Source organism: Phycodurus eques, chromosome 7, assembly GCF_024500275.1.
Source record: "Phycodurus eques isolate BA_2022a chromosome 7, UOR_Pequ_1.1, whole genome shotgun sequence".
Lineage (NCBI taxonomy): Eukaryota > Metazoa > Chordata > Actinopteri > Syngnathiformes > Syngnathidae > Phycodurus > Phycodurus eques.
In genome coordinates, this window is record NC_084531.1 from 27,019,603 (window position 1) to 27,043,942 (window position 24,340).

At 41.2% G+C, this 24,340-nt stretch overlaps 1 protein-coding gene across 1 annotated transcript in view; it reads right to left on the minus strand.

Moving 5' to 3' along the window:
• tenm4 (teneurin transmembrane protein 4) overlaps positions 1-24,340 on the minus strand; it is a 193,417-nt gene that overhangs the window by 60,148 nt on the left and 108,929 nt on the right. Inside the window, 6 exon segments of the mRNA XM_061680943.1 lie at positions 4,008-4,227; positions 5,583-5,729; positions 14,067-14,252; positions 17,722-17,922; positions 19,826-20,020; positions 20,475-20,576. Coding sequence (XP_061536927.1) covers positions 4,008-4,227; positions 5,583-5,729; positions 14,067-14,252; positions 17,722-17,922; positions 19,826-20,020; positions 20,475-20,576 — 1,051 coding nt within the window.

A 24,340-nucleotide genomic window follows, 5' to 3' on the forward strand; every position in this document is an offset into this window, starting at 1 on the left:
CAGTGGAAAAGGCCAAAATGAGCCTAAAATGGCTGCTTAAAAACAAAATGGCGGACTTCCCATGTCCTTTTGGCCTTGAGACGTTATTGTGGGTCTTCTCATGTTAGACATGCCTACCAAATTTTATGTTGCTAAGTGAAACGTTTGGTCAGGATCTGACCTTGTGGAGTTGAGTTTCTAAGAGTTTTGAAGGATCCCTGAATTTGGCAAAACATATCCAATTCAAACCAAAATGGCAGACTTCCTGTGTCTTTTCAGGCATGGGTTCTTGAAACTTTTCCGTAGATCTACTCGTGACAGGCATGCCTAGCAAATTTCGTGGAGCTATGTAAAACTGGCTTTGGGGGCTGAAATTTTTGTTATAAATTGAGTATGGGAAAATCCCCAAATTGGCAATTTAGTTGGCCTGTCAATAATAACAATGAAGAAATGAAACAATTTCAAGAGGGCCTTCACGGCGTAATAATACACAGAGACGCCGGCTTATTATAATGATGAGAAAAGGCGTTTAGTGGAGCCCGCAGAGAAGAAACACAACAAGAGGCCCTAATGGCCTAATGCTGGTAATAGCTGCGTTGTGTATCCATCTCTCCCAATGACTGTCCCTGTTTACTATTTCATCTGCGATTGTCGATGCCGCCCACTGCAAAACCTAACCAATATCAAATAAAGTAGTACCTTGATTTATGGGTTTAAATCTCAATGTTCGTAACTTTATGTCGTCTTATATCAAATCAGTTTTCATTAGTAAAATTAATTGAAATGCCACTAACCCTTTCCAGTCCCCCCCCCCCCCCCCAAAAAAAAAACAAAATTTTTGTTATCGCTGCAAAGAAAATAACAAAATAAAAAATAACAATACAAGAAAATGTAACAAAACGAAAGTGTGATTACTGTAAGCACAGCATTGGAGTTGTCGCTAGTTGCGACTCTTTGTCCCGTTCAATAAACGACCGATTTGTTTGCTTGTGTTACGAGCCCAAATTCTTGTTACAAGCTAACTTTAGATACACCGTTACTCAAGTGAAGTGAAAAAAAGGAGAAATGAAAGTACTGTAATGCCCTCGCACGTGGGCAAGGAGAGCCATCGTTGCCAATATACTTTCAGCTGTTTATTGACTGGAACAAACAGACAAATGCAAAATGAAAATACTCGCAAGGAGCTGCTGTCGGCCACAGAACGTGTATCGCGTGTCACGGCAGAGACTTTTATGCAGTGGCAGCAGCGTTATTGGGTGACACCTCTGCCGCCTCTTGCGGTGGGAAACATCAGAGGGCGGCAAGCTCCGACATGTCTACGAGGAAGCGGTTAAGCGGGATCAATGGAAAGATGATCAGCTGACCGGCCGTGTAGGGAAAGGTGCCGAGAGCCCATCTGAAGCCCTCCGAACGCGCTGTCATAACCGCTCACTTCTGTCAGCATGGGTGCAAGGGAAACGAACACCAAGCATGAATAATAGATTGTCACTGATATTTTTAGGTGAGCCTCCATTCTCGCAGCTCATCTCTGGATTCTCCACTTTTTACTTATTTATGCCCCGTGCTTCTGCTACTTCTGCTTCTTCTTCTTTTTCTTCTTCCACGCACATCTGGCCGACAGCAAACGCTGAGTGCTTGTTGACAGCCAGAGAAAATGTCAACGAGGATGAAATGTCACCGTGTTTCTCGTACACAAGGCGCTACACAAAAAACCGTAAGAGTGTCTGATGGAAGCATGAATGTATGCTTTTTTAACCGCTGGGTACTGAAAACTGCTGGATAATGGGAAAATGTCTCACACACATGAACTCCGACTCGGGAATTCATTTAAATGAGGCCCATTCAGAAGCGGGTATCTTAGGCAGATGTGCAATGCTAAATGGCAACATTTTTGGGGGGGGGGGGGCTACGTCAGTTTATGTGAGCAGAGCATGGCATCAAAAGTTTGCCAATCATTTTGAGGGGAAAAATAAGGAACAAAAAAATAAGCCCACGACACCTGTTTAACCAATCGACGCAGCATTTGGGTGAATTCAAGGGCTCCTACTTTGAAGAAATCCTTTTAGGGAAGTTGTTCAAATGAGCCTCAAGATAGATGGGGGTCCCATTCATCGCAGCTACAATTGAAATGATATTTCTTAAGGCATTAAAAACATTAGTGGAGTGTCAAATAGAAAAATGTTTTACCCTTGTTCTTCGAAAAATTATCCTGCTTGAACTGGGATACTTTTGAAATGTGCGCCGTCTTCCGGAACAAAGTTTAGCTAAAAATAGTGACGTCGAAAGCCATAACCTTCAGCGTCAGGAAATAACAACAACACGCAACAGTGTTTGTTTTCCTGAAACGATTTTTAAAAGAAATGCTCATAACGAAGTCAGAAAATGTGATGTTGTCGCCTTGTTTTTCAGTTTTGATGCTTATTTGTCACAAGTGAAAAAAGATGAGTGAGTTCCAAAGCGGGACGTAAATAAGGTGACAAAGAGTCGCACGAGCGATTACAGATGAAACGCGAAAGAAACAAAAGGCGTAGCGGGGTGGGGGATTGTGGGAGTCTGACAGCCTTCCTGTCGAATCTGAAAGTGTGCCCTGCCTCTGGGAGCGGGCCTCAGATGGATTACAGTGAAAGTAATCACGATACATGAATACGAGATGCCGTTCACGTCGCTTGAAGGCTTTTTTTTTTTTCTTTGCCTCGTTCCGAGTTTGTCCATCATCATCTGTCCGTCATCCGTCAAGCGGCTCACAACCACCGCCGGCTGTCCATTTCACCCTCCATTACTCCATCCAGCTGCCTTCCTCCTCCCCAAAAAACATCCCCTTCTAACACTTGCTTTTGCTGTAGTTATTTATAGCGCAGTTGTCTTAAGCAATAAAGTGCAAAATAACTCACAGGACGCAATAACAAGCAACAAGCGGGCTCCAACAAACGGACTAATGCTATTTCGCAGCATTTAGTCACTGCAGACCCACAGTTCTACACTTAAAACAATTCATTATCGTCCAGTTGGAACATACTGGATGGCTTGTTTAGTGTATGTAATTGCTTTTAGATGAATACAAGGAGTGCGTTTGCTCTTCTGTCTTAAAGATCACACTGGAAAGTAGGCGAACACTCCGCTTTGAGGCTCCATTTCATTTACACCTGCATCTCATCTCATGACATCCAGTACAAAGGCTGTATCAAAACATAGACATGCTCAATTTTGACTGATAGAAGAAAATAAAGTAGATATTGAATAAACTACATACATTTTTTTTTTTTTTAGAAAATGACAAAAAAAATAGAATAAAGATTTGTTTTAAAGTGAATGTCAAGGTTGACTGATAGACAACAAAATGTCAATATAATTGATTGATTAAATTGATTAAAAATACCTTTAAATTTATATATAATAGAAAAATATTAACATGAATAATAAACAAAGTAAAGTACAGCAATAATGTTTCATTTTAATTGATAAGAATACATTCACAAATATATAAAATAAAATAGTAATCATTACATGTATTTAACAACATAAAAATTGTAAAATACTTTAATTAAATTAAGAAAATTGGAAGTCTGCTGCTACAAAATTATTATATACAAAATTAATCATGCTCAGGGGTTCAACTGATCCATACATGCATTAATAAAATAAAATGCAACAAATTTAAAATAAATAAATAATACAATATATTATTGTTATTATTATTCATAGTAATAATAATAATATACGTGTGTTAAAAGATATACGTTCAAGTTTAAGATCTAAAACAAATGAAATTCATTATTAATTTAATTGTTGATAATAAAAAAAATGAGCACGTGCCATTTTGTGAGCGGTATTCATTGAAAAATATGTTAAATGTGATTGTGGTTTTCAATGGCACTGCATCATTCTGAAAGCCATTTCGAATACTTTGACCTTTTCGATACAGCTCTCGTGTCAAAGCTCAGGGAATGTTGATTGTGTACCTAATGAAGTGCCCAGTGAACATGGCTGAAATGTCAGGACCTCCAAGGAGCGCAGCAAAGGTTACTCACTTGGCGACGAAGGGACTGGCGCCGCGCACCACGTGGGTGCTCTCCCGGCCCACCAGGAAGCGCACGCGCTCGTAGAAGCTCTGCAGCTTGCCCTGGTTCCCCGACGACACTTGGGTCTCCTGGATGATGTCCAGCGGGTCCGGCGAACCCACGCACAGCGATGTGCTGTGACAATTCGCCTGGAGGCAGCAGTCTGGATCCATGCAGTCCACCAGACCATCTGACAAGGTTACAAATACGCACACACCATTGAAGAAAAATAAGAATTTCTGGACGCTATTTAAGTGACTGTACAGTAGAATGAAACCTCGGTTTCCATGATCGATTCAATTAAGTAAGTCAGACTAAAACTGAATTGTATGAAATCCAAAGCAGTATTTCCTATAGAAAATAATGTAAATCAAATGAATTTGTTTCAGACACCCAAAGAAAAAAAAGAAAAAAACTTTTATAGAGTGTAAGCATAGCTTTACATACAAAAGCAATGTGGAATATATTGTATTGATTAAAAAGGGTTTAACATACGGCAAGACAATGCAAGCTTTTATTAACAATTCAAAAACAAACCTCTTGGTCTGCTCGGCAACATCGGCATAACATCCTATCAAAAGTGAGGCATTCAACATAAAAACACACCATTATAGTAATAGTAGAGACATTGTTATTCAGCCCTATGGCGGCTTGTTTAGCAGTCACACTCAAACTATTTGGTGATTATTTATTGTGTGTGACTGTGAAATAAGCCACCATATGGCCAAATAAAGTGTAGTGAAGCTGTTATTATACTAGCGTGTTTTGATTTTCAAAGCTTGACTTATGACAGGATGTGACGCCGATGTTGCCCCAACTTGTCCAAGTGTTGCCGAGCAGACCGGGAGACTTATTATTGCCTTGAGCTGTTAATAAAAGCTTGCATTGTGAAATGAAAATGAAATGAATGGGCTACTCACGTTTTTTTTGTATGAAAAGCACGTGGATATGTGAAAACCGGGACAAGATTTCAACACGACAATTGGCGAAAACCGAATACATGAAAATTCGGTTCTACCGTATATAGTAAAATGCACTATAGTAGACTGGTCAATACACTACTGCCCTTGATCATCTTTAGCGTAATCTTGGGATTGGCTTGCATGGGATTGTGGAGATGGGGGGCCGAGACGTGATTTCCTCCGCTGTGTGCTTGGCAGCGCTCGAGGCTGCTTAGAGCAGTGGTTCGCAAACTAGGGTTCCAGGAGCCATGACTTTGGAAACCGCAAAATAATTCGCAAAAAAAATGACATGCATTATCAGTCATATCATTTACGAAAAGTGGGCACCGTTTCTATATAAAAATAAAAAATAAAAATAATAACAAAATAAAAAATAAAAACCACACAAAATAATAATATATTAAATAAAATCCATAAAAGCAATGGCGAACGAAGGAAGATAAATCAGTCAGTGGCGAAAAGAAGATGCTTTACAATGGATAAACATCAGAAAAAAATTTTTTTTGTAATGTGAGCCCAAGCCCTTGGGGTGCCAACAGGGCCACCTGACATACTTAATAGTAAATCTTTGTCCATGTCTTACCTCCGTCGTTGTCCTTGACGTCGCCGCAGGCCGTCTCCATGGAGGTGTCGCAGCCGCTGCCCCTCCACCCCAGCTGACATACGCAGTACCAGCCGCCGTTACCCAGGGTGCACCTGCCGTTGCCATTGCACAAACCGGGACAGCCCTCTGTTTGGGTGAAAGGAAAGAGAGGATATGACAGACAACTAGGACAAAGTACAGTAATCCCATGTAAAACAATCTTGCATAATGATCTATTGAATATTATTTTGCAGACTCCTAAACTTGTCCCCCGCAAAACCAGTTTAAAAACTACTTGATCTGGGTTAGTGTTTGGATTTAGTTCCCGGCGCTTCCTGACGTTTACACACACACACAAACGCGCAAACACACACTCGTTTGTGATTGTTCCACGCCGAGTGCCTGGGGGGGCGAACGTAATGACCCTCCGCTTTCAAGTTGCCCAATGCGATACACCTTCAGCGAAGCCGCTAATATCCCTTCCCCATGCACTCAGATGCGCCCGATCCTCACAGTCGATATTGGAGTCATTACCCGCCTTCACGCTGTATAATGACACAGTTTGTTCCTCTCACACTCTACTTACTATCGTGTGCAAACACACACACACACATATACACACACACATAGTAGGTTGCAGCCATGATGGCTATTGAGCAAAAAGGTCCACCGTATGTCATTATTCACTCATGTTGTTGATGCAGGCTGTTAATTAATCGAAAAAACCTCACTCACGAGTAGCGACTGTTTCGAATTTTTTTGACAAGGCATCCCAGTGGAGAGATTCTGATGGATGACAAATCAGTTACATCATACAATAAATTCAAACATAAGATCCACGTAGAATAAAACAAAATTCATTACGAATATATTTTTAAAAGTAAAATGTGTACTGCTACAAAAATAATAATGCTCCGATTTGAGTGACATTGAACAATATTAAAATCATTTAAAAAGTTAAATAATAAATACAAACCCTTAGTTGAATCATAATCCAACTGATAAAAAATACATGTTAGTATATTCAATTACATAATATTAAAAGCAAAGAACTAAAATATATTTTCAATAACTGTGGTGCTAGTTTTGTAAAATATTGCTTTTTTAAAGCTAAAATTGTTGGTATAGATTTCATTCACAAATATACCCAAAGAAGGGTGATTGTTTTATTCATTATACATACAGAATTTATTTTAGCCACTGCGAGTACATAGGAACACCTTCGCATAAATTGTGATTTGAATCATTTCGCCAATGATGCAATTGTGCCTCAATTGCATCATTCTTCTGGCTTCTGATTGGCTAAAATGGCCTTAGTGTAAAAGGCCTACGGCGCTGCCACAGGTCACAGGTGCAAATAATTCTGAACATATATACAAATATATATATAAAAAAAATAGACTGCTGAATAAGGCCCAATGAGATTACCCCTAAGTGTGTGTTCCACCATTAAGAGGAGCCAAATGCAACAGAAATGCTAGTAGGGAGAACAAGCCAGCAGCATATGAAGGTTTTGGGAAGATGGAAAGCGGGATGCTAACCACAACGGTGTTTATTCCGGAGCATTCCACCACATCAAGGGCCGCGCGGTGTCTTGTTTGCCGATTATCTGGTCACGTGCGATCGTAATCGCGACGTGCGGGATCCGTCTCGGGGATATCAAACGCGCGCGTCTGTCACCCTCGGTGTTGTCAGCATGGTGCCTTGATAAACGCCTTGCTGAGCTCACCATTTTTTTTAAGTACGAGGAGTCAGACTGACACTTACATCAAATGGGGGAAACGGGAAAATGGGGAGGATGAAAGACGGAGAAAAAAGCGACAGGTGGAATCAATGAAAGGTGGAATGTGAAAGGAAGTATTTATGGAAATAATGGCGGATAGAATACGACACAACCCGGAGATGAGGGTTTCAGATCTTTTGGTTAGTGAGTAGGGTTGTAGCGGTAGATTCAGATTTTTATTTATACATTGGGTAAGGGAAAGTGAAAGAAAGTGGAAATTCCTTGAGATGTAGGCATTTATGCAGTTAACAAACAGTGCAGCTGAGCCTCTGACTAGCGGACAGCATAACTAGCATGTTTTGGGCAGTTCAGTAATAGTTGGGGGGGGGGGGGGGGGGTGACCCTATCCTCAGCTATTTACTGATGTCCTTCTTCTTTTGCTTTCGGCCTGTCCCGTTAGGGGTCGCCACAGCGTGTCAGGAATTTACATAATTTCCCAGGGCTAAACAGGATTTGGTGACAAGGAAGTACAGTATGTTGAAGTGATAGATGTCAACGGAAAGACAAGGTTTCTGTGTCGGGGAGGAGCTAAGTTTAGCCTGGGTTGTTAGTTGAAGTTACGGAGAGTCTTCGCCACATGTGCATGCATTCTTTTTTTTTTTTTTAAATTCAAATAAGCAATTTATATTTATGGCAAATGTTTTAGGATTAGTTTTAAATTAAACAATTTTGAGATCATAGTTTGTGTTGTAAACTAATAATATAGGCACTTATGAACATTTTTAAGAGGTGTAAATTATGTGCAGTTTTTCACTTTTGGTTTTATTAACTTATCGTTAATAAAACTAGTTTTTCACAGTCTGAAGAATATATGCTTGCGAGGATTGTTATATTGCCTGTTTGTATGTGGTTATACAGCGTTTGTGTACCAATATTCATAATTTTGAGAGCTATAAGTTCGATGCGAAACTTTGTTAGCTTGTTAATGTTGTTTTTCATTCATTGTGTGTTAGCTTTGATCTAGCAATTTTTCTTCATAAAAATTAAGAAAGAAATGAAGTCTGTGATGTGTCTGCACATTTAATAGGTGTAATTCGTTTGTTGTGTGTGTTTAGTTTAACAGGGAGTGTCAATAAACGACGTTACGTAAACAACATTTACTCTTACTGCTTGCTTACTATGGTAGCACCTTCGCAACCTGTTGTTGTGATCAGCGGGCTCTGCATGCTGCCTGGGCGCTGCTGGATAAAAGTTCTGGAGCGGAGCATGGAATGTACTTCTTGTATAAGAGTGTTAAAATTGGAGATTTTAGATCAAGTCCGATCTATTCCGATACTCGTTTATTTGCTGACATCTAACCGATTTCTGATTTCAAAGATCGGATAGAGACACCCCCAGTGAGTCGTGTTGTAAAGGCACATGTATTCAGATTTTCAGTACCAAGTTCCCACACGGAACATATTAGGTAAGGGACAGGAAGTGAAACTGCCTTCAGTTATATGCTGTAAACAAACACAGTGTTGCTCAGCCTCTGGCTAGCAGATGTCGTGGCTGGCGATGTTTTCGGCAGTACAGTAATCCCAAAGATATTCGCGTTTCACTATTCACATGTTCACCAATTCACGTTTTTTTCGGGAAATCTATCGTTTGTAAAAAAAAATGTAAAAAAAGATTTGCGTATTTATGTACTCTTACTGTAACAACCTCAGAGGCCATGAGATGGCGCCAAGCCCATGGTAATAGGAAAGTAGTCATTGGTGTCAAGTAAGTATGTTAAACAAACTTTAGAGGAAATTTTTAAAATCTTTAAATGTTTATTTATATGGATTATTCTATGAATAGTAAAACCAAAAATTAATTGTAATAATGACAAAATAAAATAAGTCAAACTATAAGGCAAATGTATTTAAAAACAAAATGAGAAAACATGTAAAATCACAATAATTCAACAAATAAGAAGAGTCCCGGTGCCGCAATTGACCCTCTGGATTACCATGACCTGGATGAAAAAAAACAAAATTTTTTAGGCAGCACTTTGGTATTTGTTGATATGGTTGGTGTCAGTATGTTAAAAATGATTTGGGCAAATATGCTATAAGGCTCAATAGAAGAAAATAAATATAATACAGTAGTTTAAATTAAGAAGTAAATAAGTAATAACCTTAACAAGACTTGCTTCCCATATCCATTGATACAGCTTTTGTATTGTAATTTATTGATTAGCTAGTGCACTTTCTAAGTGAGTGCATATGTGCCATTGTTCTGCATGTTTGATAATCGAATACAGCGGAGCTTTTAACCATGTCGTCTGTCCTCCCAAGAAAATCAATTAAGCTTTGGCAATCACTGATTTGAAAAGGCCTCTGCTAAACGATAAAGGGCTCCTTAAAAATCTATTTCAATAAAAGGCGGAATAAATAATGCGCTGTGGTCAGAACAAAACAAAACACAATACAATTTCCCCTTAATTTCCCAAAAGAACGACAGCAACTGCTGGAGGCTAATCGTGTTAGGAAATGTCTCTGTGCAAAACGCTGACACCAGGAACACGTAGCTAGCTGCCTTAGGTTAGCTGGTGAAATTTCCTATCACCACAGATGGCCTCATTTTGGTTAATGAGCGAACAACAGTGCACCATTATTTTCAGCCTATAGAAAGCTTTGAAATGGGGAAAATCTAGATAGTCTCGTTAGCATCACAGATAATAGCTAGGCCTCACGTTAGTCGCAGAGTGGTTGCATTTTGGTTACCGACCTAACAATAGCATATCATTGTTTGACGCCGAAACGAAACATTGAAATTCAGGCCACACAGCTAGCCATCTTTGCTTAGCTGGCAAAGCTTGCTAGCACCGTGCATAGCAACTTCCTTGATGAGCTAACAGCATACCATTGTTTGATCATTTACCCAAGGGCCCTGTTTTCCCCCCACAACTTTTCAACTTCAACGGACGCACAACTAGATCCAGTGGGTGTGAAGGTGCTAAGTGGAGATGATGCCGTGACAATGGTGCAAAAAGGTGGTTAATGGCGTTGGTGTACAGTGCTTGTCGGTATGTATGCGACAAAGGTAATGGCAGTCACACAACGGCGATGAAAGAAGGGTCGACGTGGAAATGAAAAAAGGAGGAATGCCGTACCTTTCACTACCCTATCCAGATAGTGAGCTTGGGAGATAAAAGATAAGGACAATAGAATAAGGGAAGGTAGAGACAGCAAGGCAGAGTGTTAGTGCACCACAAAAACAAAAGAAAGCATGCATCACAAGCAAGACGACGAACACGAGCCAACACAAAGATGAAAACGAGCCATGCAGACTCCCGTCGGACGGAGCGTCTCACGGGACCGTTTTCAAAGAGTGATTGATGCACGAAGAGGTCAGGTTTTTTTCGACTGTGGGACGTTTTCATCTTCAAACGCACCTCGGCAGATGGCGAGGTCGAAATGAGCCGCCTTGATTCTGACAACTGATCTGAAATGGTGATCTTTGGCTTCTTAATGGACGCCACGGAGGGATATTCTTATAGAGATCTTAAAATAGTCCATCAATAATGGAGGACCCGCTAATGAAACATTCACAGACTGAGTCCTTGCTCTAGAACAACAATAACTGAGGTTCTCCTGGTTTATTGGAGGAAAGCTTTCACCGCTCCATTGATGACTCATCTCCATTGATGCAATGTGAACGGCTGCATGTTTAACCATAATGATTTTTATGGGTCAGTGTGACCGGCCGCACGTTAAACCCCAAAATGTCCCCCGCAGCTTGTTTAAACCTACAAATGTTAACGGGTCAATGTGACCCACTTCATGTTTACCATAAAAATGCCCACAGGTCAATGTGACCCGATTCATGTTTAACTATATAACTTCCATGAATCAATGTGACTTGACGCATGTTTTAAAATAAAAATGTCCTCGGGTCATGTTAAACCCTGAACATTTTCATGGGTCAATGTGACTCACTGCTTGTTTAACATTACAAATACCCTTAATTCAATGTGCAATCCACTGCATGTTTACCTATAAAATTGTACATGGGTAGATGTGACCCGCAGCATAATTAACCATAAAAATGTTCACGGGTCAATGTGACCCACTGCTTGTTTAACCACAGAAATGCCCACGGGTCAATATGACCATACTGCAAGTTTAACCATAAATATGACCGCAGGTCAGTGTGACCCGACTCATGTTAAACAATAAAAATGTCCATGGGTCAATGTGTCCCGCTGCATGCTTTACCAGAAAAATGTCCATGGGTTAATGTTAAACTCTAAAAATCTTAATGGATCAATGTGCAATCTGCTTGTTTAACATTGCAAATATCCTCAAGTAAATGTGAGCCGCTGCCTGTTTATCCATAAAAATGTTCATGAGCCGATGTGGTAATGGTTAAGTTAAAAAATGTTCCTGTGTTGGTTTGGCCCAGTGCCATTCATTTGCAGTCTGGACACAGTGATGTGAAACATGTCCTGCTAGTAACAAGACAAAAAGTCACTGGATTTGTTGCTAGTTACTTTTTTTTGTTTTTTATTTTTTATTATTTAATAGTCGCTAGGCAGGACGCAAAAGTGGCTAAGTGGGCAACACGGAGTAGCTGCTTGCTTCGTCGCAACACCCGAGCTTTGTTCCCTGTCTTCACAGTCATGAAATACCAAGTTGGCATGAAACAGAACCTCCCCCCAAAACAGAGTGATTCCAACCAGAGTGTGACAATTGGATGATAAGTGGAATGTAAATCTTTATCCTTTGTTGACTTTGGTCGTGACAGAGACCGTTTATGAAGGCACCTGAAAATTGATTAAAATTGTGAATTTATTTTTTCTAAATATGTCTCCTTTCCATGTTTTTTAAAAGTCCCCCACAATACCTTTAAGCCCCTTGTCACTTCCGGGTCAATATAGTTATCATACGGTGTACATTTTCCGTAGGTCTAAACATTAAAATGGGTTAATTTGAACAGTAACATAACAGGAGGATGAATAAGAGTGTTGTTGTTGTGTTGTTGTTGTTCAACAACACCCAAGTGTTGTTGTTTGAGAGCAAACAAGGAAATTACAAAAACGTCAACAAGCCTGTAGAATCGACTCTCGCGATCGAAAGGTCACCACCTCCCCCAAAGGGAACATGCTCAAGTTTTCTTTGAGACAGGAAACAGAGAGAGAACTCCTACTCCTGGCTCCTGGTAATAAGACTGCATGTCTTCAGCAACAGTTTAGAATATATTTTTAACAACTTCACAAAAACAAGTCAGCCATATGCACTTGTTTTTAAATGATACGAGATAATAATTGATTGCAAATGATCAAGTTATGGCTCGCGAACCCCAGTATGAGAACCACGGATTTAGAAAACACGACCTCCGGATGGCCTGGCACTTTTGACGTTCAGCGGGTCTGACAGGCCTGACATTAAATAGCGGGGTGCAAACTAAATAAAAAGGCACCTGTCCTGGTGAGCTCCAGTCACACTTTAAAAGCTGTCAATCCTCACAACATCCATCATCATCATCATCATAACCCAAATACATAAAATATTTTTTTTAAAATGGGTCCTTTGCTGTCAGGCGCAACCACATGACTCAGACACAAAGGCAAATAAAACCAGGCTGCTTGAAAAGCGGGCTGGCAAACTTTGACATTGAAAAATAATCAGCTAAAAAAAAAATTGTACTTCAGATACCGACTGAGACGGCACTGCGGGCACCAAGAAAACGGAACATTACAGCAATCTGGAGACTGCGGAGCATATAAGGTGTGTTTATTTTGTTTATTTCTCGCTGTGTATGCTCACTCTCTCTTGTTTTTACTTCTTGCCATGTAACTGTTTATGGTCTGGATTCCAATGTTATTCAAGAGGAGACTTTGGGGCACAGGAAAACAAACTGCTAAATCCAAAGTAGAGACTATGGAGTTTATTACTGCTCCATCCAGAGCTAAGAACGAAGGAAGATAAAGAAGCTCTCCTGTCTTTACTTCTGCTGGTCCATAGTAAGGATAGCAATTTTATTCAAGATGAGAAGAAAACGGAGCAGTCCGGCAAAGTGGAGACTGCGGAGCATATTGTGTTGATTTTGGTCATAGCTGTGTATGCTCAGGTTCTCTAGTTGTTTTTACTTCTTGGCATGTGGTGTTCATGGTAAGGATACCCATTTTGATTGCAGACAAGAAAACGGAGCACCACAGCCGTTTGGAGACTGCGGGGTATATTTTAGTGTATTTTTGTGTGTATATTTTGCTCATTTCTAGCTGTGTATCCTCACGTCACAATGAGGCGATTAGGTACCGTGTAATGGAAAAGGGGCTTACAGAGGCAACTATTGTGATCTCGTTCCAAGGTCATCAGAAATCATCAGAAAAACGTGAGGTTTTCAAGAAAGCTGTTGCTATTCAGACAGACCCTTAAACAAGCGAGTGCAAAAGAGAGTGCAAACACACACAGAGCCGGCGGGCGGAAATGAGCAGCAAAGAGGAAGAGGATGAGCCAACTCAAAGGACACCTTAGCACATTCCCACATTAAAATGCATGAAGGCAAGCCTCGGATCCTTGCGTAAACCCGTTCATGCTTTACTGAGTTGCACAAATTCAATTAAGCATGCTTCCTCCCCACCCACCCGCCGGACACCCCCCTCCGCGGGCCCCCCCCCGCCCCCCACATCTACCACGTCTCATCGCCAAGCGGACCCTCCCCATCACACCCACTGCTTCACAGGCAAAACCTTTTTGAAGACGCCACACAAAAGCGTGGCCCCGTCCTACCGATAGTGCAGTGCTCTCCGTTCCAGCCGGGACTGCATTCGCACTTGCCGTCCTTGCAGGTGCCGTGTTCATTGCAACGCGGGTGACACGCCCTATGGTCGCATCCGGCGCCCATCCAGCCGTCGTCGCAGCGACAGGTGCCCAACGCGCAAACCCCGTGGCCACCGCAGTCGGCTGCACAAATCTCTGTGGGAGAAAAAGGTGGACAGACAGAGATGGGGGGTTGATGGGAGTAAAAGAGAAGAGAACTCCAGGGGTTATTGTTGAGGGAAGGCGGCCACGCTCCACTACCTTGTCACACGAACACTGAAAGGAAATTCCGCCGCCTTTTCCCAACAATACAAATCTAATAAGACCATTACAAAAAGCACAGATGCTGACTGTGTCGACCTTACGGCAGCAGACGTCGTCTTCACGTTGCCTCATCTTTTTGGGGATAATTCACTTCTACTTACTTCTACGGCTGAGAAAAAAACATGCCATAGCTTTGTTAAAAGTGAAGAAAGAGATCCAAAAATGTACTCAAGTAAGAGGACTGATACTTTAGAATAATATGACTCGAGTAAAAGTAAAAAGTAGTTCTGATTCGAAACTACGGCATGCTCGTCATGTTTAAAAGGTAATTCACTAAAACAAAATGGCAAATTTTTCACAACGATGGCGTGTGATCCTCTCAAGACGATATACACACACGAGGTGCCAACAGGGAAAGTGAACATCTTGCCCGAGCTCGTTAGCGCATATGGTGAAATGAGCAGCCGAGAACAACCTCGGCATCGACTCCGGGGTCTCGCTCGGTGCACAAATTGAGACGGCGATGTTCATTTTATGGTGTAGAAAGAGAAAGACACAAAGGTACAGCTACACAGCGCTGTCTCTGCCAAGACCATCCATCCGTGCATTTTCTCGACCGCTGATCCTCATTAGGGTTGCAGGTGAGTTGGAACCTATCCCAGCTGACTTTGGGTGGGAGGCGGATACACCCTGGATTGGTCAGCAGCCAATCGATACCATTCACACCTACGGACAATTTAGTCTTCAATGAACCTCAAAACTTGGAAGTGGATGTACTAACTAGTAGCCCACCGTGACAAAGCTAAGCAATGCTAAATTGAAATTTAATAAAATCATCGTTCCGAACCTTTATCTACAGTAGATCTGCGGCAAAATGTTTTTTAAAATTCAATCCCAGAAGCCAGTTGTACATACATTTTGGTAGTCTTGGTATGTCCGTCATGAGTTCACCCACAAAAAAAAAAGAAATAACCCACACCCAGAAACAAACAGGAAGTCTGCCATTTTAGGGTCATTTTTCACCATTCCCAAGGGTCCTTCAAAACCAACTAGTCCAAGAGAATTTGTCAAGTTGCTACCAAATTTGAATCACATATACTGGAGAGATGGGTGAGGGTAAACTGCCCAAAAACATTTGTTTTCATCATTGCATGTTGGCAGAGCATGGCGGTGAAGTTTGATGACTCGCCATAAAATACGAAATTCCAATAACTCCACTCCACGAGGTCCGAAATTGATCAAACGTCTTCCTATCGTAAACGTGTTCCCACTATTACAATTATTGCCATACGTACACGTGAGAGCTATACTAAGAGATTGGTTTTCCAATTGGATTATGTTGTGGTCAGCGAATGTAAACAAGCACACATTTCGTGGCCCAAGCTTATGACTGCTCCAAAGCCACGCGGCAACACCATCTTATCCTTGGAAGTATTACGGCAAGCTGTACTAATAGAAGAATTTATTGAGAGGCTTCCTCGCAGTCTGTTTGCCATCCTGGACGGCACCAAGCTTAGTGTTGTATTACAGGAATGCTTGACAATAAACAGGATAAAGCAGGATAAAGCGGAAACTCATCATCATTTACAGAGCTCACTACCCATTTCCCACCACCCCACAAAACCACCCCCTGGATTACCTCTTTAAGGCATTGCATGGAATATCCAAGGAGTCTTCCGAGGGCTGAGATTGTCAAAAACAAATTGCTGTCTGAGTGGAAGCAATCGAAGGCAGATGTACTGATTATCAGCACATAGGCTTTAATCCATCAGGGAACCATCGTTAAAAACAAAACAAATAAAACAAAAAAATAAAAACAAAAAAACACTGTCTCAAATGCACTGATTCGCAGCTTTGCTGTAAAATGAAATGCTTGTTTCTGTAAATCAGACAGCTCCATCAACCCACCACTGAGGTAATAACACCTTCTAGGTAATTTTCATCCAAAAAGCAGATTCCAAAAGTACACAAATAAAAAATAAAAAAAACCTTGAGCGAACAAAAATCATCTGACATCTCCTTTCATGCAAGCTTTTCTCTTTTCAGCAAACTGGCAATTACTCTTAAAATATATCGAATCAAGACGTCTTCTGGCAGAACACAAGAGTGTTAATATGAGCTGCCAAAGATGTCAAGGTTGTTGTCGGCTGAGGTATTAAAAAACGTCTGTCACAAAAACTGACACTGTTATTATTAAATGTTATTCCTTCCCTGCCTGCAGATTTAACGGATGATGGCCACGAATGGTCGTCGTTTTTCAGCTTGTCGGCCACGACCATTCATCAGCGTGTTATTTCCGCTCCGCCGTCAAGGAATTATTTACCGCCGCTAATTAAGACAGAACATCATTAGCCAAAACTGTTGCCGCTTTATTACCCTTCCAAAGCCATTGGCTAATAGGAGACATTCAGTTCTTAAGGCTCATTTATACTCCTAGTATGTATGAAAGAAGACACGTGCATTTTAAAACGGTGTACAGTAAATGTCACCGCCCTTTATAGATCCATATTTCCAGTGTGTCGAACTTAGCAATTAATTCACGAAAGAGGGAACTCTTTTTCCCCAAATCCAAAGATGAAGAAGTTTTAGATGACACACATTAGTCATGTCTCTGCCTAACATTGGCGGTTAGTGTTGTTGTTTAACTGGAATTACAGGGTACAAGTGACTTGATTTGTCATTAGCATCATTAACATACAGTACATAGAATATTAATGCAGGATAAATAACAGAACAACCAATAGTGACCACTAGTTCTGTACAGGTAGTTGTTGAATTGTGATTATTTGACGTGACAACATGGCTCGTTTCATAAAAACAAGATTTTGCCAGCTGCTAATTACAATACAATGTCAAACAAACTAAACTTGCTGACGTTGGGGAGCTCTGGTTTTCATGTTGGTTATGCCTGTAACTAGTATACTAGTAGTCCTCACTTAGTACGTAAGCATTCACCGTTATTTATGATTATATAATCTTTTGTTTTAGTGTGTGGATAAGAAAGCAGACCTTGTTCCTCTCTCTCTCTCTCTCTCTTTGATGTTGTATGATCACTGCTGTGAGACAAAGCGAGATGGTTGTGATTGTGGGGGTGCCAGTTACATAAGGCAGATGATAACTTGCCAGTTCGTGTGTGTGTATATACAGTATGACCTCGCCCGAGGAAAAACAGCCAGACACTTCTTAGAAGCAACCATAAGGTTGTATTTTATTTGTATTTTTTTTTTTTTTTTTTGTATCAATATTCTGAAACATCTGGTCCTCGTCACTTGTTGACTAAACGGTTCACATTAGCAGGAGTGTAAATGCTACTTGCTTCAAAATGCTTGAAGACAACTGACATAGTTTTTCCCACACTCACCTGCGGAGCAGTCGTGGCCCGTCCAGTTAGCGTCGCAGCTGCACGTCCCCGCGTCGGCCAGGAAGCTGCCGTGCCCGGAGCACTGGTCCATGCAGGAGGCCCTGGGGCTCTCGCAGCCCTGCCCGCCCCAACCAACGAAGCAGTGGCACTCGCCCTGGACGCACACCCCTCGGCCTGAGCAGGTCGGGTCCAGGCAGTCCACTGAAAAATGACACGTTTCCGAAATTAGAATCCCTCAAGTAGGTGTAGAAAGCGTCACGGTACCGAATGTACCTACCACAGTCAGAATGCGTCAGATATAAGCCCATTTTACATTGCCCATCAAAGTCAGTAGCCGAACGTGACTTGTTGCTGGGCAACAAATATGTCTGCACGCACCTACACTGGATATAAAAGTCGACAGACCCCTGTTCTTGTGGTACAGAAAAATGAGACCAAGATGTTTCTAAAGGCTTAAAATGTGTTTAAATCATGTGGAAAGGGTGTTTTAAGTATTAAACTATAAATTAAGGCTTAAACTGTAATTTAAATAGATTAGCAGCACATCCGCCCCTCCTCTTCTGAGAGGGTCTTCAGTTCAATCACACTATTAGGGAATATTTTGTCCGGTTAGACGATACCAGAATGGCGCACACAGATGGCAAACGGACAACGGGGCTCGCGCGACGTCAGCAGTGCCCCCATTTAAAATGACATAAACTGGGCGTAAAGGCCGCCATAGTATGACAAACAGCATCTTTCGCCTCTCGCCAGATGGTTTGTGCACCAGGCCCGAGGATCAGAGGACTAACTGACAAGAAACTCTCCTGGCAATTAATCACGGGTGGCTGAAGGTCGCAGCGAAGAAAGGTAAAAATGTTAAAGGCCGCTCTCGTCCCCGTTCCCCTCCGCGGCTAACCGCTGACACGCCAACCCGAAATAGAATGGGGGGCCTATGAATGTCGCGCACACCCATTTATCAAACCCCCCGGTGCCATTTTTCATTTTGAAATGAGAGCCTTCAAGAGCTGACAAACACAATGGCTGCCTCACTCTTATCTGCTCGGGCATTATCCTTCGTCGAGTTCCTGCTGGATTTACATCAGACGCCGCGTCTGACTTCCAACACCGTAAACAGACTGTTTGGTTATTCATGTGCTGCCATGTAGTCGCCATTTATAGTCTGTTACTCACTTGCTATGGGGGATGGCTGCAACTCTCCAAGCTAAACTGCTATACTTATTGACAACTACCTTCCCACTAAGCAGTCCGATTCGGTTTGTTGGGCAGTGTTGTACTCCACAGTCTCCACTTTGCTGCAGGAGTCCGTTTTCTTGCTGACCTCAGTCTCTTCTTGGATGAAATATGTCTCCGTACCGTGGCCATCATGTCAAGAACTGAAAACACGACAACCTCGTTCTCCTCCACGGCTAGAAATTCCGAAAATAAACATCCACTGTCATGTTGGCTGACACCATTGCTTTACTCCACAGTCTCCACTTTGCTGCAGCCCTGACTTTTCTTACTGTCCTCAGGTTTCTCTTGGATAAAATGTGTCTTCTAATGATGAGACCCGAGTGGGAAATACAGGAGACCTCTGTTCTCCTTCATGGCTAGAAATCCTGAAAACAAACTTTGACTTTAACATTAGCTGACCCATTCCTGGCGGCACGGTGGCCGACTGGTTAGAGCGTCAGCCTCACAGTTCTGAGGACCCGGGTTCAATCCCGGGCCCCGGCTGTGTGGAGTTTGCATGTTCTTCCCGTGTCTGCGTGGGTTTTCTCCGGGCACTCCGGTTTCCTCCCACATCCCAAAAACATGCATAAATTGGAGACTCTAAATTGCCCGTAGGCATGAGTGCGAATGGTAGTTTTGTTTCTATGTGCCCTGCGATTGGCTGGCATCGCAGGGTGTACCCCGCCTCCCCTAGTGAGGAGAAGTGGCTCAGAAGATGGATGGATGACCCATTGCTTTACTCCACAGTCTCCATTTCGCTGCATTGGTCTGTTTTCTTGCTGCTGTCCGTCTTCTCTTGGATAAAAATGTTTTCACGTTTGGGCCAATACTTAAATTTAATCCAGTTCTACGGGCTGGTGGAAAACAGTGGCTTTTAGGTGTACATTACCTTCCTCGCAGTTCTCCCCCTTGTAGCCCGGGTTGCAGATGCAGGTGCCCACGATGCAGGTTCCGTGGTTACTGCACGTGATGTCTACGCACTGGTTGGTCGGGACGTCGCACTCGGAGCCCTTCCAGCCACTGTGGCACATGCAGCGACCTTTCAGGTATTGACCGTTGCCGCTGCACAGCACCGGACAGGCGGCTGGGTGATAGAGCAGACAGTCCATTAGAACGTGTTAGCGTCAAATTGTGTCTTGTGCCTTTTGGCCTGTTGTTATTATTTATTGAACAATAAAAACATGCCGTGACAGAAGTGGATTGCCATAAATACAGCAAACATGCAAGAATAAGGAGAGAGTGTGGATATATCGGAGGTTGCTGGCAATGATCGATTGCCCCATTCACTGACTGCACCCTTGCATTTTGGCGAGAGACACAACATCGCTCGGTGTGCGGCGGGCCTACGTCAAGTTGAGTCTCAAGAATACCAAGTCAAAGTCAAGTCTTGCATAAGTCCTAACAAAGCGACTTAACTCAGACTCAAGTCAAGTCCACCTGAATGTTCTTATCTCCGCTCAATTCTAACTAGTAAAAAAAAAAAAAACACCATGTGCGAGGATGATGAACGGGCGCAACGACGTGTGCGCCGAACTTACCTCGGCCACAGTCGGGGCCTTTGAATCCCAAGAAGCAGTGGCACGCTCCGGCCACGCAGTCGCCGTTTCCGAAGCAGCTGCTGGGGCACTCGTTGACAGAATCTTAAGCGGGGGAAAGACGATGGCAATCAAGGAGGTAGTTTCAACAGTAATGGCAGCACAACATTCCTCCCCCTTGTTCTCTCAGACTTAATTATTATCTCCTCCGCTAATGACAGCGACGAGCCCGACTTCAAGCTGAATGAACAATTCCGCAGGGCCGTTTTTCCTGCAATTTGCTTTACTGGAGTGAACACATACTCAATGGAAGGCTTGCAAAGTTAATTAAGTTTCCCCGAAAAAGTCTGAATGCAACACATTTAAGGAGAATGCTTTCCAACCATCACGAGCAAACTAAAATAATGTGGGTAACCACATCAGTACGTCAGTATTGCAGTGGTGCAAAACTACATCGCACTGAGAGCTGTTACTAATATTGTAGTGAACTTTCTTTGCGAAATGCGCTCCTACCTTTTAACCGAACAGCAAATTGATTGAAATTTACCTCAGTGGTTTTATTATTATTATTTCTTTCATGACCAATGAAAACATTAACAATAATAAATACATAAATGTGATCAATTTGTACATTGGATTCTTGATTTATGTTTTAAATTATTAAATAAATAGGAAATTACTTTGGTCATATCTTTTATTTTATTTTATTCTCAATTTTAATATCAATAGTCTTCGGACTCAAAAGCAATCTGAAGAATACTAAACAAGACCTTAATGGTAAAAACTAATTTAAATATTTACTATTATTAAATAAATAATAACACGATGATAAATAATAAACACATTCTTATGATGTAACCTGCATTCAATTCTCCATTTGAACAATGATGTATTTATATAAATGTTTATTATTTATGTATTTATTTATAATTTATTTATTGAAAATGTAATAGCCGATCTTTGAACCAAACAGCAGACCGAATAAGACTAAAATGGACTGTATTTAAATTCATAACCATCCATCCATCCCTCCTAAATTTAATTTTTGTTTTATTTTATTAATTACTTGTGATATATTATTTCTCTCGTGCTTCTAACCCAACAGCAAACTGAAGATAATTAGAACAGCTCTTAATGGTTATTTGTTTTAATTTAATTTGACTGATTTCATTCATTTATTATTTATATTTTTCTTTATTTTCAAATGTTGCACATTATGTATTTTGTGTTTGTGTAGCTTCCTACATTTAAATTTTCAATTATTTATTGACATACGTAGCCAATTCTAGCTTTGGTCAGATGATATCACGGCAATTGCATCATACTACAGAGGTAGGGTGTGTTCAACCACGTGATAATAAATATGTATTTCACTGAGAAAAACAAAAATTCCAGTGATTAATGGACATTCAGCACGAGAATGTTTATGGTTAACAATAAATAATTATGTTATGCCAATGCATCTCTTCGTGCTTGTACCTTGCTTTAGTAATTTAAAATTTAACAGTCTTAAAATATGTAAACAGTTATTTGGGCAAGTGCCTGACATCATTTTATTTATTTATTTATTTATTTTTTTTTTTTAACAGCATCAATCAAGCCACCATAGCAATGATTAATTTCCTCTGTTGTTCCATCTAAGTACATGAACTCAATTGTGAAAGTAATGAATACGACTTAACAATGAGGCGCCACTCGTTGGATTAATGGCTGGAAAAGCAAAAAAAAAAATCCCATCTCGCTCCTGGGAGAAACTTTTTGGCGAACAAAAGAACCTCTTGTGGTGTCGCAAAGAACTCCGAAATACGAGCTCCGGATGGGGCTTCCCTTTCCTCGGGAGAGTCAATCATCGCTGAAGATGCGAGGCGGGGACAAAGAGGAGATAGCGAGACTCGCTTGCTAACGCTTTTGTGTGCCAGCGCTGCCGCGGGCTCGTCCACGGCAGACTTATAGAGCAGGGAGGTACGGAAGAACTTTGCTGCGGCGCTCCATCATCGGGAAGAAGTCGGAAAAGAACGTCAGTGTAGTGGGAGGTTTGGGTTTCTCGAGCTCCCAGCGACTATGTGTGTAATGGTGCTGGGTGGCAGTAGGAAAATGAGGTGTGGGATGTGAGGCATGGAGGCCGGACTAAATTTCTCCCAAGGGTGCAATTATGCAGGGCAGCTTCTTGGTGTGAACGTGCAGCTAAAAATATATATACAATATAGATTCAAGTATTGGGACACGCCTTTTATATAAATCATGCAGAGGTTGGGTTGAGACTAGGGATGTACGTCGGTACAGTACTTGTAAAAATGTGTTCAGTGTTAAGATCATCACGCCACATAACTGAAATGCTTTGTGTTCCGGGCAACAATTAAGTGAAATGTGTGGCAAGATTGTTAGAAAAGCAAATGTCAGTAATGGCAAGTTCTTATGTTCAACGTGAGTGAAACCTACGCCATGTTCAGGAAACGTTAACTTGGTGATTTTGGACAATATTTGGTTTAAAAAAAAAAAAAAAAAAAAAAAAAAAAACACATTTTCAAGACGTAATGACATTATCAAGTATCAGTACTCAAATGTAGGTACTTGTACTCGCACTCAGTCTAAAACAAAAGTGGTATCGGGACATCCCTAATTGAGTGTGAGTTGTTGCTTCACCGGAAAATCGCTCCAAGGGCCGCCTCGTAATCCTAACTGTCATTAAACATAACTATCATGTATAGCCCTAAATGCCACAGAAATTCAAAAGTTGCCTATTTTTGAGAAATCGGAATGTTGCAATAACCAATTCATATTTCTTTGAGAAGATGAGTTTAAAAAAAAAATGTAATCTTTATAAGAGAATTTGTCAGGATTAAAAAGTCTTAATCTTAGGAGGTTTATTTTTTTTTATAAAATGAAGTTGTAATATTATGATATTAAAGTCAAGGTTTAACAAGGAAAAATCCATATTAAGTGAATTTAAAACATATTCTTTATTCTGATAATTTGCCATTTATTCTATAAAATACGCCTATCATTTTCTAAAAGACTATACGCACAAAAAAGTACAATTTTGTTCTAAAAAATGTTTTTTTTTTAAATCCTGTAACAATGTCCCTTTTGTTCCAAAAATTTCATGCTTGATTTATGAAATAATCTGTCACATTCATAACAAGGTTTTTAATTGGACCAAAGCTACAAGGTAGTGAGGAGTAATTCTTTTTTTTTTTAGGTACAGTATCATAACTTCTTATAGAGATAGTATTACTAGTTGTGAGTAAATTAAGCTTGAAATAATAATTTTAAAAACAACACCATCCCTATACAGGGTAGGAGGTATAAATGGACTGGTTTGAAGATGTTTTTTTTTTAAATTACTTAAGTTTACTGCGGCACGGTGTCCGACTGGTTAGAGCGTCAGCCTCACAGTTCTGAGGTGCGGGGTTCAATCCCCGTCCCCGCCTGTGTGGAGTTTGCATGTTCTCCCCGTGCCTGCGTGGGTTTTCTCCGGGCACTCCGGTTTCCTCCCACATCCCAAAAACATGCATAAATTGGAGACTCTAAATTGCCCGTAGGCATGACTGTGAGTGCTAATGGTTGTTTGTTTGTATGTGCCCTGCGATTGGCTGGCAACCAGTTCAGGGTGTACCCCGCCTCCTGCCCGTTGACAGCTGGGATAGGCTCCAGCACGCCCGCGACCCTAGTGAGGAGAAGCGGCTCAGAAAATGGATGGATGGATGGATGGAAGTTTACTTGTTTTAAGCAGTTTTGGTGAGACCAATTTTCTTGTTCTGTTGGCATATCATTTTCCCGAAATTAAATAAAACATTCCTTATTTCATGACTTTTTTTCTTGCCATATGGAGACTTCCCTGTTCCACGGTGCAAAAAGCAAAGTCCACA